At 42.0% G+C, this 13,959-nt stretch overlaps 1 protein-coding gene across 3 annotated transcripts; it reads left to right on the plus strand.

Annotated features, from left to right (window-relative positions):
* Positions 1-1,798: 1,798 nt before the first annotated feature.
* On the plus strand, positions 1,799-11,809 carry lrrc28 (leucine rich repeat containing 28). Of its 3 annotated transcripts, none has more exons than XM_011493957.3 (9): positions 1,799-1,919; positions 2,225-2,413; positions 4,550-4,590; positions 4,670-4,707; positions 4,780-4,917; positions 5,636-5,842; positions 5,915-6,017; positions 10,670-11,035; positions 11,113-11,809. In XM_011493957.3, exons 2-9 carry the CDS (start codon positions 2,246-2,248, stop codon positions 11,180-11,182), a joined length of 1,131 nt encoding a protein of 376 aa, XP_011492259.1. In that variant the 5' UTR covers positions 1,799-1,919; positions 2,225-2,245; the 3' UTR covers positions 11,183-11,809. The 3 variants fall into 3 exon arrangements, with proteins under 3 accessions (XP_011492259.1, XP_020556281.1, XP_004067513.1); XM_020700622.2 differs by having other exon boundaries at positions 1,800-2,019; XM_004067465.4 differs by having other exon boundaries at positions 1,800-1,953.
* Positions 11,810-13,959: the final 2,150 nt, after the last annotated feature.

Raw genomic sequence — 13,959 nt, forward strand, 5'->3', positions numbered from 1 at the left:
AATTAAAAAGGTGGGTCTTGAGCCTCTTGTTGCTGTCTTGTCCGGCTTTCGCAGATTCGGATGGTTCAGGACCTCTGAAAATGAAATGTGCAGTTGGGAAATGAAAAGACACACAAGAGTTTGTATGAATTTTCAAACCTTTTGCAAGAGGGGAGAGGTGGAAAAGCACGACCTGTTGGGCTTTGTGGCTGTCCGCTCTCTCTATCCTCAAGGCAAAAAGGCTTTTTTTTATTAAAATGAGAACCAAGTATGACATCACATCGATCCGTGGCATTTGGGACCATTGATCCAAACCAGTGTTTTTCAACCAGTGTGCCGTGGGAGATGGTCAGGTGTCCCGTGGGAAATTGTCCTCATTAACTGATGCAAAAACATTTTCCATCTCCAGGATATCAGCTCTATGTTCATCCAAACAGGCCCTGATAAAACACAGAGTAGTTAGGAATATGAAAGATCATAAAAGACTTTTTTCTTTGTGTTTAGTGATTCTATTAAAGACATTTTGATACGAATGAGTCTTTCTTGTTAACCGTCTTGAAACCACAACGAACACGCATCAAACTGTTTTTAAATCTTCTAACTTAACTTTTATTACATCTTTTAGAAAAAACAGCTGCAACTTCCAACTTTTCCTGCCACAATAATTATCACAAAAATGCATGTGAGATTGCGGAGGGGCTGTAGATCAATACAGACTATGAGTTTCTCCTTTTTTTTAAATTATTTTTGGATGCTGGTGTGCCGCGGGATTAAAGGTCAAGGTTAAATTGTGTCGTGGCTCAAAAAAGGTTGAAAAACACTGATCTAAACGACTAAAAATAAAATCATACATCAGCACCTCTATGTTGGCAAGAGAGAGGAATTAGCGGACTCTGACAATCTTGTTGAGACGGTAAAATCCTGTCTTAGCGACACTCTTGATGTCCCAGAGTCAAAATAGTATGTCCAAATTTCTCACACAGTGAGAAGGTTCACAATTCTGAAGATGTGGTCAAATCATCTCTCGTCTTCAGAACAGATGATAAAGATGTCAGCTTTGTCCCGGTTGAGCTGAAGATTTTAAAAGAGCTGAGAATTTAAAAGAGTGTTCATAGGTTCAAGGTCATCAGGAGACACGGCGATGTAAAGCTGTGTATCATCAGCATAGCTGGAAAAGTCATTACCGTGATTCCTGATGACATCCCCAAGAGGCAACATGTACAAGTTAAAAAGTGTAGGGCCTAAAATCGATTCTTGGGGAACCCCACAACTTATTTGTATCAGTATAATAAAATAAAAACGAGTCAGCTGTTTTATCCCAAATCAAACAAGAATGAATCCTCAACTGAGTATAAAGTATTATTGCTAATGAACTCCCAATACATCATCCATCTGAATTTTTTAAAATGTTAAAATATTAAGATAAGATGTGAGATTCATAACATCATCACAATATGAAAGATGTTTAACAAATACACTTGCCAAACTACTCACAAACTAGATAGATTTTTTCTAACCTTTTAATGTTCTATAGAGCCATATTGTTGGGTGGAATTGGTCAATTTTCAAAATTAAATAACTTCTTTCTGGAAGTTTGACAATGCAGCTGAAAAACTTCTATCTTGCATTATATACAGTAGTTTACATTTATTTTTTGTGAATTTAATTTTGTAAACTATTTTAAATTTGCTTTACAAAAATAAAGGAATCCGTCTGAAATGAATTGTTTCAAAATAAAACGTGTTGGTGTAGTTTTCCTGGATGACCAGCAGGTGGCAACGTGTCATTGATGAGTTTGTATCCGTGGAATTGGGAGCAGAAGAAGAAGAAGAAGCTCAATGACGTCAGGTGTTTATGATGGATCACTGCTGTGTTAAAGAAGCCCGGTGAACACCGGCGACTCATCTGTTTCTTCGCTGTCAAGCTCAATTTCGATTAAGGAAAGTCATGAAACTAATAAAGTATTCCTAAATGGTGCGAAAAATTTTACTTGTAATAGTATGATAAAAACATGCTAATCCAAGCTAACCCGTTCGTTAGGTCAGCATCACGGTCGTTGTTTTCCCTCTTTGTAACCAGATGTCGTTTTCCTTTAAACTATCAGATTCATGTTCAGAAAATGTTTTTCTTTCATTGTTATCAGATTCAATTTTAAACGAGAATCCTATACATTACTAAACCACGTCCGTTTTGGTCAGAACCTTGATTTAGTGGCATAAAATGAAAGCGTCTGTTTTTCCTCCAGGAAACAGATTTCCTGTTGAACATGGCAACCGAACTCCACGAAACCATATTTGTGGCCAAACAAGAGCGTCACAAAAACCTGTTCCTGAACTACAAGAACCTGAACATCTTCCCGGTGGAGCTGCTGAAGGATGAAGGGCTGCTGTTTCTGGAGAGACTCTACATGAAGAGGAACTCCCTCACCTGTCTGGTACCTGCACAGCAAAACGGTCAAACCCAGTGACGTCATCACCATGATGAGAACCCCAACAATTTTCCCTTTTTTAATCTCGAATCAATTTAATGGTCCAAAGCTATATCAGTCTGAAATGTTGCTTCCAAAACCAGATTAAGATGCAGTTCATTTTAAACCAGATTAACAATTTATACGATCAACAAGATTAATATTTGGGGCTTTAGTTTATGTAATAAGTGTGAATATGCATAAACAAGGTGTGTTTTGTTTTTTTTTTAGATAGAATTTAATTTTTACACCACTTTTTACAGATAAAAACCACAAAGTGCTTTATAGTTTACAAATAAAATGTAATAAATAAATAAACATAATTGAGATATTATAAAAACTCAAAGCGTTTGGAATGGGGGTACTGTAGTTGCAAAATTAACTTAAAGCTTGTCTGAACAAAAATGTCTTTAGAACCTTTTCAAAAGAATCATCAGAATTAGCATGCAGGGCTAAAAAGGACAGAGAGGGGTGTAAGACATGTGGGTCTTGTGGATCTCTGCTTAATGAAAAATAATTTTTTTAATTTAAAAAAGTAACCGTAAAGTCAAATCAGTTTGAGGTCAGGAAGCACAACCAGGATTCATTCCGAAGGTGCTCCGGTTTATTTTTGAACAATTCAAGTGGTTTGCAAAATTAATTAGCTCTGATTTAACTTTAGTTTGTTAGATTTTTGAATTTCGGGCTGAGATGGACCACAAATGGTAAAATAGACGTTTTTTTCCCTTTTTACCACTGCCGTGCTGACCTCACACCACAAACTGGATGAATTTATTAAAGCAAAAAACGACTTTAGAGTTAACCCTTTCCCACCGTATAGACAGCATTTGCACTGCATGGTTCAAGTGACCCAATTCCGATTTTTTCCTCTCATGTGGCACAGATCGGATATGACCGGTGAACGTGTAAGCAGGACAAAAGCGCATGGATTCCGATTTTCTCAGATCGGATACAGGCCTCATTCATATGTGGAAATAAATCGGCTACGATTCGGATACGTGCATTTGCGTGTGCCATGTAAGCAGACAAATCGGATACTCTCCAGTAAATGCGAGTCGTACGTCAGTGACGTCAACTCAGGAATCCACCAACTGAGATCACATGACTTATTCAGGTGCTTTTGTGCGCTGATTTTGCTGTTCGAGGACAGCTGGAGCCCCATCAGCGTGTTGCCTTTCAGCCTCAGGCTTCATTTTTCCCAGTCCGATCCCGGTCGGTACGCAAACAGTAACTAATCAAGCGGGACACCGTTGCTCTGGAACAGGCTAGAAGCCGTTTATTTCTTTGCTTGGATCAAACTGTTAATCCAGCACAACGTCTGCAAACATTTCCTCATTCAAAACTCAGAGAGAACACATAAGTCGGCCGAGCAGCCCTTCTTTTTCCTCTCCCGCGCATCCTCTCATGAGCGCCCAAGGCAACGCCTCCTTCCGTCGCTGCGTTGCCTCCATGACAACCGCAGTCACACAAAAGTCCGAAGGAGGTCCACGGAAGGCGGAAATGCTGCTACGTAGTCCTCAGAACGTCTACGTTTGATAGTTTCAGCATTGTATAGTGTAAATGCAAAAATCGGATACGGGTCACTTTTAAAAGATGATGTAAGTGGGGCGTCCAAAAAATCGGATATAGTCAGAAAATCGGATTTGGGCATCAAGACCTGCAGTGTAAATGCGGCTTAAGTCGCAACAGATCATTTAATCGAGGATTCCACTTAATTTAGCATCAATTGTCTTGTTTTTTGTTTTTGTTTTGCTGCTATTGACTTTTCTTTTGACTAAACTGCCGATTTTTACCAATTTGTTGAGTTTTCTTCATTGTATTTGCGGAAATCCTTTTATGGTACATTCCTTAAAAAACTCTCTTTTTGTTGGATTTCCTCAAATATTTAGTGCGGTCACAAATACATGTGTGTATTTTTATGCTGATCTGAAGTTTTTATCCAAAGTTTGTAGTTTCATTAAAACTTTCTGATTAAAATCTCGTTTTTTTTTTTAATAAATCTATTGGCTGTGACTTTCTTTTCTTTTTGAACAGATTCTGTTACCATGACGACACAGCTTTAAGCATTCATCTTTATGTTTTTTTTTCTTTTTCTTTCATCAGCCGGACAATCTGGCTCAGAAACTCCCAAATCTCATTGAGCTGTAAGTTCTTCCTTTTCCTTTCGTCACAAGGCATTTCAGAATAAAGTGATAACTTTATGTTCTTATTTTTTTGTTAAAGGTACCTGCACTCCAACAACATAGTTATTATACCTGAAGGTAATCTCACGGTTGTGTAAAGAACTTGAAGTCAGGTGTGTGTTTATAGATACAGATATGTTTTTGTCTTAGCTATAGGAAACCTGGCCCGGCTGCAGTCGCTGGACCTGAGCGATAACGCCCTGCAGCTGCTCTGTCCAGACATCGGCCGACTGAGGGCCCTGCGGCACCTGAGACTCTCCAACAACCGCTTGAACTACCTTCCGCCAGGTAAAAATACCCAAAGAATGCGAGATGATGCAGACATTTTGAAGTATATGTATATTTAGAGATATAAAAGCATTATCTGTCATAAACAATCCATACCAGGGGTCCCCAAATCCAGGCTTTGAGTGCTGGTGTCCATGCCTGTTTTCCAGAAACCCTGTCTTATTTGTTGCTGATTACCTGAACCAGGTGCGTTTAGCCAATACGGAGCTTCAATGGCATGTTGGTTGGAAAATAGGTAGGACACCGGCCCTTGAGGCCTGGACTTGGGGACCCTTGATCTATAGCAACACCTCTGTTCTCCAAGTTTTACGCCGGGACTTTTGTCTGCCAGCAGGGGGCAGCAGAGTGGTTCTTCAACTCACATTTCAAATGCTCCACTAAAGCCAGATTATTCTTGAGGATTAGTGAGCGTGCTTTTTGACTGAACTCCTATTTTATTATTTGCATTTTGAGGGAATGTTTTAACAAGATTGAGAATGTTTGAACATCTTAGTGTTTTAATTTTGTACCGAAGGACCCGATTGCTTTTGCATTTCTTCATTCTTTCCTACTGGCCCTTTGAGCAAACATTTCGCCCATGCCCCATACTCAAGTACTTCTAATACCCAAAGGAAATGAAATTTTGACATAGTGAACGACCCCACCCCAAAACCAAAAAAAAGGTCACAGCTTTAATGTTTTTGTAAATTTTTAAAAGTGCAGCGTGTCTCATCTGCAGAGATCGGCGATCTGCAGGAGTTGGAGACGCTGGATGTGGCCATGAACCAGCTGATGTCCCTGCCAGATCGCCTGCACCGCTGCGTCTCCCTGCAGAACCTGACCGCCGACCACAACCTGCTGGGCCGCGTGCCCCGCCAGCTCTGCTGGCTTCCCCGCCTCAACCAGCTCTCCATGGCGGCCAACCAGCTGACCTTCCTGCCGCTCGGTGAGCGCCATCGCTGCGGCGATTGGCTCTGGTTTGGTGCGATCTGATCGCCGGATCCTCTGTGTGTTCCAGACCTGGGCCGGTCCAGAGAGCTGCAGTTTGTGTTTGTGGACAACAACGTGGAGCTGGAAGGCCTTCCCTCCTATCTGTATAACAAGGTCATCGGCTGCAGCGGGTAATGCACTCAACGCCACAGAGACGCCGTCGCTGTTAGCACAACTGCTTCTGTCGGAGCCAAAATGTCGCTTCTTTGCACATTTTTTTGTTTACTTTGTAGCTTTGTGTTTTTTAACTGATAGCTGTCGGTCCGTCTGTCGGTCGGTCCTGGTGGGGACGTTTTTCCACCGCGTCAAGTTTTTGATTGTAAAATAAACGTTTAAAGATAATCAGTCAGATCTTCTTTCTGGCTGTACTTCTTTGTAGACGAACGACTTTTACCACTATTGACACAAACGCGCCGATATGATCAGATTTTCCAGTTTATCTCTGCACATTTAAATCGTTTGTTTAGCTTTTTACAGCATGATAGTCTCATTTAGATCCGTTTTTATGAAGAGAGGCCAGTTAAAGCGGCAGCATTTAGAACAAAACCATAGAAAACATGGGAAAAAAAGTCTCACAAAGCTTTCCTTCTGTTATCTGTGGTTCTGCAGGAGCTTCTGCTGCTCTTCAGACTCATTTAGAGGAACTTGAAGCTCAAACTGTGAATTATTGCAGGACAAATTCACAGTTAACTGCTTAGAGTCCCACTCTGATCATCTTTTGATCTTTTTTATAAATTAAGTTTTGAGAACACAAAAACGTACAAAAAAATGAAATAAAACAGACACAAACAGGCTCAGATCCTGAACGAGCTGAACAAATACTTTGACAAAACTGAACTAAGAGAAAGAATAAAATAAAACCCAGACCAGGTGGGGGGGGGGGGGGGGGTTAACAGGCGGCTCTTGAGCTGCGTGCGGCTCTCTGCCTTTTATCATATTTTCTATATTCAGTACTTTCACAACCATAAGGCCGTGAAAGAAGACCCCCCCCCCCCATAGTACAAAGGAGCGGATATGTGAATAATGCAGAACAACTTCGTTTGGAAACCCTGGAAATGCAAAGAGACACGATTATGAGGCACAGTTTAAACTTCAGCTATCAGCTACGCGGAGGAATACGGGAATAGAGCAGCTGCAGTTCGGTTAAATTAGATCTTCACAGATTCGGACTTCCTGCTTCAATAACTCTTCTGATAAACGTTCAAATGTGTCAGCAAGTATCTCACTCATTTTGTATCAACACAGAGAGTGAACTACAAAGGCATTTTTAAAGAAAAAAGTTCGTTTTTATTGCCTTTTAATCAGAATTGTTCGTTTCAAGCTGTGAATGCAAACAGAGCAGCGAGCCGGCTGCTAAGGGACCGTCAACAAAGTGCAACCTCTGTGAAACACCATTCTGTAAAAATCAGTGAACTTTTAAAAAGTGAATAAATGTCTATATTTATATGAACTGGTAATGAAGACTCGTCAGCATAGTCATGCTACATTATTATTTATTATACTAAATTTTGTTAGAAAGTCAAAGTTAAAATTTAATAGAGATATGAATCATAACATAAATGCACTGTAGCTCTGAAGATACTAAAGCTTCTGTCACCAAACCTCCTGTATTGACTAATCATGACCTTATTGTCCTACTGCAACAAAGATTATGTCATAATTCACGTTGTTCATTGTTAGGAATTTTTCATATTAAAATATTGATCAGATTTGGTCAAAAATGCTCAATGGCTTTGAAGATGCTGTAGTTACTGACACAAAACTTCCTGTACTGACTAATCATGACCTTATTTTGTTTAATATATTTTCCTACTAAAATAAAGATTATGCAAAAAAAAAAAATTCTGGCATCTTCAGAGCTATTGAGGATTTTTGACCATATCTGATCCATTTGTAAATATGAAAAATTCCTATAAATAAACAAAGTGAACTGTTGACATTCTTTATTTTAGTATGACAATAAGGTCATGTCAAGTTACTGATAACTTTAGTCATGATTCATATTTATTAAAATTTGAAAAAGTATATGCAACAAGATAAAATGAAGATGGACTTTCCTACAAAATATGTATTGTAACAATAATATGCTTTATGATAATTTTATGATTATTTGTAAGATTATTGATTTTTACACAGTGGTGTTTCACAGTTCACAGAGGTTGCACTTTGTTGACGGTCCCTTGACAGCAGGCTGCTGCATGTCTGCATTCACAGCTTAAAGCGAACAATTCTGATTAAAAGGCAAAAAACGATCTTTTTTCTTCAGAAATGCATTTGTGGTTCACTCCCTGTGTTAATACAAAAGGATTGAGATACTTGCTGACATATTTGAACGTTGATCAGAAGAGTTATTGAAGCAGGAAGTCTGAATCTGTGGAGATCTTTCTAACTTATCGAACCTCAGCTGCCAGAGAATTTAAAATATTGAATCCATGGTTCGGAAGTGAGGACGCTGGAAAACCAACTCCGACAAGACAAGAAGACACAGCAGCAGCTGAGTTTCCGCGGAAAAGGAAAGGCCTGTGTTGGAAGATCGACGCGAGGCTGAGCGCTGCTACTTCCAGCAGATGACCGTGAAAAGCTGTCCATCCTCCCCCCTTACCGGGACGCAGCGCCGGCAAGTTACTTTGGGACTGCAGGACTTAAATTTGGCCTTAGGTGTCTGCCTTCACTGTTCTTTGGATCCGCATAGCAAAGAGACGGACGCTGGTGATGAGGAAAGGGAAGCCGGCGTGTTTGATAGATGTAGCCCAGCTGTTCCAGATACAGAAGATGAGGACTTTGATGGATTATAAATGCTGATTGATGACTGAAAAAAAAAATCACAACCAACTCAGTTTTGCGCTCGCTGCCTTTTTTAAACACACACCAGCGTGCACGTTTCACCGGTATGTGTGTTAACGTTAAATACAGAAAAACACTCAGAACTGAAACGGCGCCGTTTAATCCAGTGCTGTTGTAAGGAGAGGAGAGGAGAGGAGGGGGTTATGAGAAATAATATGGCTTTAATTGTGTGTCTGTCTGGCAGGTCAGTGTGTGGTGTGGCTCTTTGACTATCAGAGTTAGAAATGTCGGCTCTTTGTGTCAAACTTGTTTGTCCCCCCCTGTTAGAGGCAATCATAGAAAAAAAACGCGGATGTAACGTGGATTAAAACATTAACCAATGACCCAAAACTAAGGTAAGAAAGTGCAGCGGGTTTTTCTGTGCTGTATGTTTTTCTCATGTGAAATTCACTGCATTTGTTATCGTTTTAATGCTTTTAATCCACGTTACAGCCACCGTTCCTTTTCTATTAAAGCCCCAAACTGAAAGTCCCGCCCCGCTGCTTGGCATGCAAATTTCAGCCAATCAGATCAACCAGAAAGGTTCCTGCCCCTAAGTGACAAACACACCCCTGAATGCCGCCCCCAAGTGACAAAAACGCCCCCTTATCACTGAGCGTAAATCCAGGTGAGGGCGCAAAGGAGAACTGACCGAGCAGGATCACTGCTTATTTAGGATTTCAGCCGTTCAGTTGTAAAATACGGGGTCGCTTGGTTAGAATTGCGCCATCACAGTTGTAAGGTTCACTCACTCAGTTTCTAAATACGCCCGCTTAGTTGTCTTTACGCCCTTTCAATTTTTGGCATTTGTGTAATTCGATACCCGCCCAGCATATTTTCTGTCATGAGAGTTTGTAGTTGGATCCAAATACAGTATAAGAAAAGGGTTTATTGTTCAAAAGGTTTCCGGCTGGATGAGGCAGAGCAGACTGCATGAGAACCAACAATCTGGAGGTCCGTCTGAAGCATATATAGAGAGTGGCTGATGAGGAGTAGAGGAGGTGTGGCTCAGGCACTGGAGGAGGGCTCGCCCACAGGATCACAACGATTTTCTACGTCAGCTCTTTTTCAAAGGGCTGTTCGTGATTCACCGTCATTTCATTTCTTAGAATTTAATTCTTAATTTTCTTCATATATTCCCTCCATCATCAGAAAAATGCAACAAGTACATGTTAAAAAACACAATTTTCATCGGAGTGGATCTTTTCAGAATCAGAAGTACTTTAATGATCCCACACGTGGGAAATTTGTGCGTTGCCATAGCAGTAAACATAAGAGAATATAGAATAATATTTAAAAAAAAGAAAATGTCGCAGAAATGTAAATAAATAAGGCAGTATGATTTAAAGCAATTTACAAACAGGTAACAATGTGTAAAAGTCATCTGCTACACTGTGAGTTATTGTAGAGTTGATTTGTGTTGGGTAGAAGGGTTTCAGGTATCTGGGAGTTTTGGATATTCCAGAGCATCCGTTAATTGAAGATCAAAACTTTTACATTTTTTTGTTAGAGTTCCTTCATAACTAAGAATTCAGTTTGTGATAAACCTTAAAAAGTGTTTATAGGAGCCATAAATGTGATTGTAGTTCACCTTACTGCCAGTAGGGAGATTCTGTATGTAAGGGAAGACGTCACAGTGTTTGTCAGGTGTTTTGGCCCGGAAGGGCAAAGGGTTTTGACCGCAGTACCGCACGAGCGTAAGAACGTAGGCTGGTCAATGTCAAACGCAAGTATGTATGCAAAATGACAGCAAATAAATGTCAATGTGTCGCCATACAAAATGGGAGTGGACATTTAATGACTGGAGCAAACAGATGCGCGTCAACCTCACCCTGGGTCAAAACAATCTCAGTAGCTGAGTTGTAGGCTTAGCTCCTTCAGTGTTTGTTATTTCCAAAATATGGTAAACCTTAACCTTAAAGTGGAGCGTGTGAAGACCTTTCGGGGTTTGTCTACACAGGTGTGGTTTGTCACTCGGGGGAATGGAGGGGGCAGCGGGTGAGGCGTCGGGTGAGGCGTCGGGTGAGGCGTCGGGTGAGGCGCTGATGGGTCTCCCAGCTGAGGTAAAGGTGATCGGCTCAAAGGCGGACGGCGTGGTTCCTCTGGAGGAGCTGGCCATGAGGACGCTGCACCGTTTCTACCGCCACTGGCCTGCGGGTGAGGATGGCCTGGGCTTGCTGCCGCCCATCGCCCTCCCAAAGAGCTTGTTGGACCTGCTGCAGTTCCCGGTGGGTCACTGCCATCGCTGCAGCCAAGCCATGTTCACCATCATCTACCCCAAGCGGTTCCCCCTCCGGGACACCGCCCTGGCAGGCGTGCACCGCAGGTCGGAGCAAACAAACCCTCTGCTGTGTTTTTTAAACACTCTCATCTCCCCGTTTGACCCCTTTCCTCTTCCTCCAGGACGACCGTGAGCTTTGTGGCCTACTGCTGCTCCAGCCGCTGCCTCCAGAACTTTGACCTCCAGGGCTGACGGGTTCCCTGAACGGACCGCAGGAGATCTGAAATCCGCTCGGACTCGCTACCCGAATCAAGCCTGCGAGAGCCCGATAACCCCATGTGTGTTTGCTGCGTACAAACTAAACGGCGAGCAGAGCGAGCGGCGTTCTGTCCCTAACCGAGCTGCTGAGGTAACACAGGTGGGCCTTACTCCCAAAGCAAGCACTTTACCAGAAAACCTTTCTGTGGGACGTTGGAGACACTTTCTTACTGAGGCTTCTTGGAGCAAAGACATTTGATTGATGGAAGGAAACCTCTGGAGATTCGACGAAGTCTGTTTTATATGGTGCATTCCCGACGTCCCAGCGTGGGACGTCCAGATGTGAAGCTCCTCCCGTTTCCCGGCAAAAGCTGCTTTAGCTCCGGCTGCTGACAGCCGGAAACACCCGGGGAGGTCCAACCTCTCTGAGACCAGGTCTCCATGAACGTTTGCTTGTTGGTGTTTCTTATACTCATGTTTGTTTGACAGTAAACATTAACTGGCTGAGTTTAAGGTGGACTTTTTTGGCTTTTTAGAGGTCATCACGTTTCCGTTGCAGCATCAGTGATGTGATCTGACTGAAGGAAGGTCCAAAGCAGGAGAACTTTCGACCTTCTGAGATAAAAAAAACACCTTTGTTGCCTCGTCGTTTGCGTTTTCCTCCTTCCTCCTGTTGTTGTGATGCTTGTTGGTACCACAGAGGACAGATGTGAAGCGGGAAGTGGCTGCCTCCTCCACCTGGATCGATGTTCAGACAAATGTGAGACCATTAGCCTCCACGGTCGGAGCTTCAGCCCTCTGCTCCCTCTGGGACTATCGCATCTCAGATGAGAGCGCACGTGAGAGCGCACGCATCCACCCTGCAGTTAGAAGCAGCGAAAAAGAGGGGGGGCGAGATGCACACCACCTTAAACATTTGTCCTCCATATGACCTGACACTTCCTGTTCAGCAAGAAACAGCAAAAGGGCCGTTCTTTTCGTTCACCAGTTACACTGACGTTCCCGTTAACATGAGCTTAAAAGATAAACAATACTTAACAGAAACGGACAATATTACTGCCATCCTGGAATGTATTTGTTGTAAATGAGTTTTGACTTTACAAAAGTCTGTCTAAAGACATTTGACCATAATTATATCGTTTATTATCAGAATTAATTTGAGCTTTTGTTAAAAAAAAATCCTTAAAACAGATTGTTTTGCTCCTCTAACATCAACCATTGGCTAACATAAACAATTTCAGGGAAAGCCCCGCCCACTTTGAGGTGAACATCTTAACTATCAGTGGGATCTCTCTCTGTATTTTCCTGGCTGACTGTCATTCGACAGGAGCTACTCTACTCTCCAAGCAGGAACTCAGACAGGTGGAAATCTGGAAGCAGACTACCTGGGATGTTTTGACCTTCAGGGTAAATGATTTCACATTGGGTTCTGCCAAAGATCTTTAGAAATTTATTTGCTGATTTCTCTAGTCTCTATCTATCTCAGGGTCACGGGGTTGCTGGAGCCTATCCCAACTATTGCTAGACAAAGGTGGGGTGCGCCCTGGACAGGTAGCCAGTCCACACAAAGACACTCGCTCACTCCTAAAAACAATTTAGAGTCATCAATTAATCTAAGAAGCATGTTTTTGGCCTTTGAGGGAACATGGAAACGTCACACATATAGGACCCAGTTGGGATTTGAACCAGGGACCTCTTGCCTGTGAAGTGAGAGTGTAAATCCCTGCAAAGCAGTTTCAAAAAGCTTAAAAAACACCTTTGTATCAAATCCCCCGTCATACGTCGCCTGTAAAAGGAGCTCTAAAAAATGGAAACCTCTGAAGTTGATTGTGATTTTGGGTGAGAAAAGTAAACTGCATCCACTGCTGCTTGATGTAAATACTTTTTGGGGTGAAAAAAAAAATCCCTCGCAGTTTGTCTATAAAGACTCTAATTCATCCAGGTAGATTCCATCATAGTAGTAGGTTTAAAGGTTGTCATCTGGACTTGGTTTTTAAAGTTGAAGACGTTTGATCTCTTATCCAAGAGGCTTTGTCAATTCTGAATTAGCTGGTAAAAGAGCTGGTTTATATGCGCTCATGCGGGAGAAGTCAGACCTGAAGCAGGATAGTATTGTCAACTTAGCCTACATGGTTTTGGGTCGTTTAGAGTCCTTTGTCCTCAGCTGGGGGTTGGGGAGCCAGTGACCCCCCCTCCAACCTGGTCATCTCTTTCAGCTGTTAACGACCCAGGTGGAACTGGTTGGGTTTGTTTGGGTTTCAGAACACTGCTGTAGATGGATGGAAGAATAAACCTGAGACCACCATTCTTAATAAGAGAAGGTTTATACTTCTTGACAAAGATGGCTTCTTTCACTCCTCGCTCAAACCATCCTTTCTCTCTGGCTAGAATTCGGACTTAACTGTCCTCGAACTAGTGGTTTGTGGCCTTCAGGTGGAGGTGCACTGCAGACTCAGGTCCATGTAGTGTAAATAGACAATACTATCCAGTCTCAGGTCTGACTGCGCCCCCATGAGCACATATAAACCAGCTCTTTTACCAGCTATTTCAGAATTGACAAAGCCTTTTGGATAAGAGGTGAAACCTCTTCTTACTTTAAAAACTAAGTCCAGATGGCAACCTTTAAACCTACTACTATGACCCTCACAGTTTGGTTGTCTTGACTCATCTAAGAGTCTGTTATTATGGAAGCTTTAGCTCCAGTGTTTACATTCTTTCAACTATCGTAACTCTTCAACCATTGATACAATTAATTCCAGCTGAGAAAAGCA

The sequence above is a fragment of the Oryzias latipes genome, chromosome 3, assembly GCF_002234675.1.
Source record: "Oryzias latipes chromosome 3, ASM223467v1".
In the NCBI taxonomy this organism is placed as follows: Eukaryota; Metazoa; Chordata; class Actinopteri; order Beloniformes; family Adrianichthyidae; genus Oryzias; species Oryzias latipes.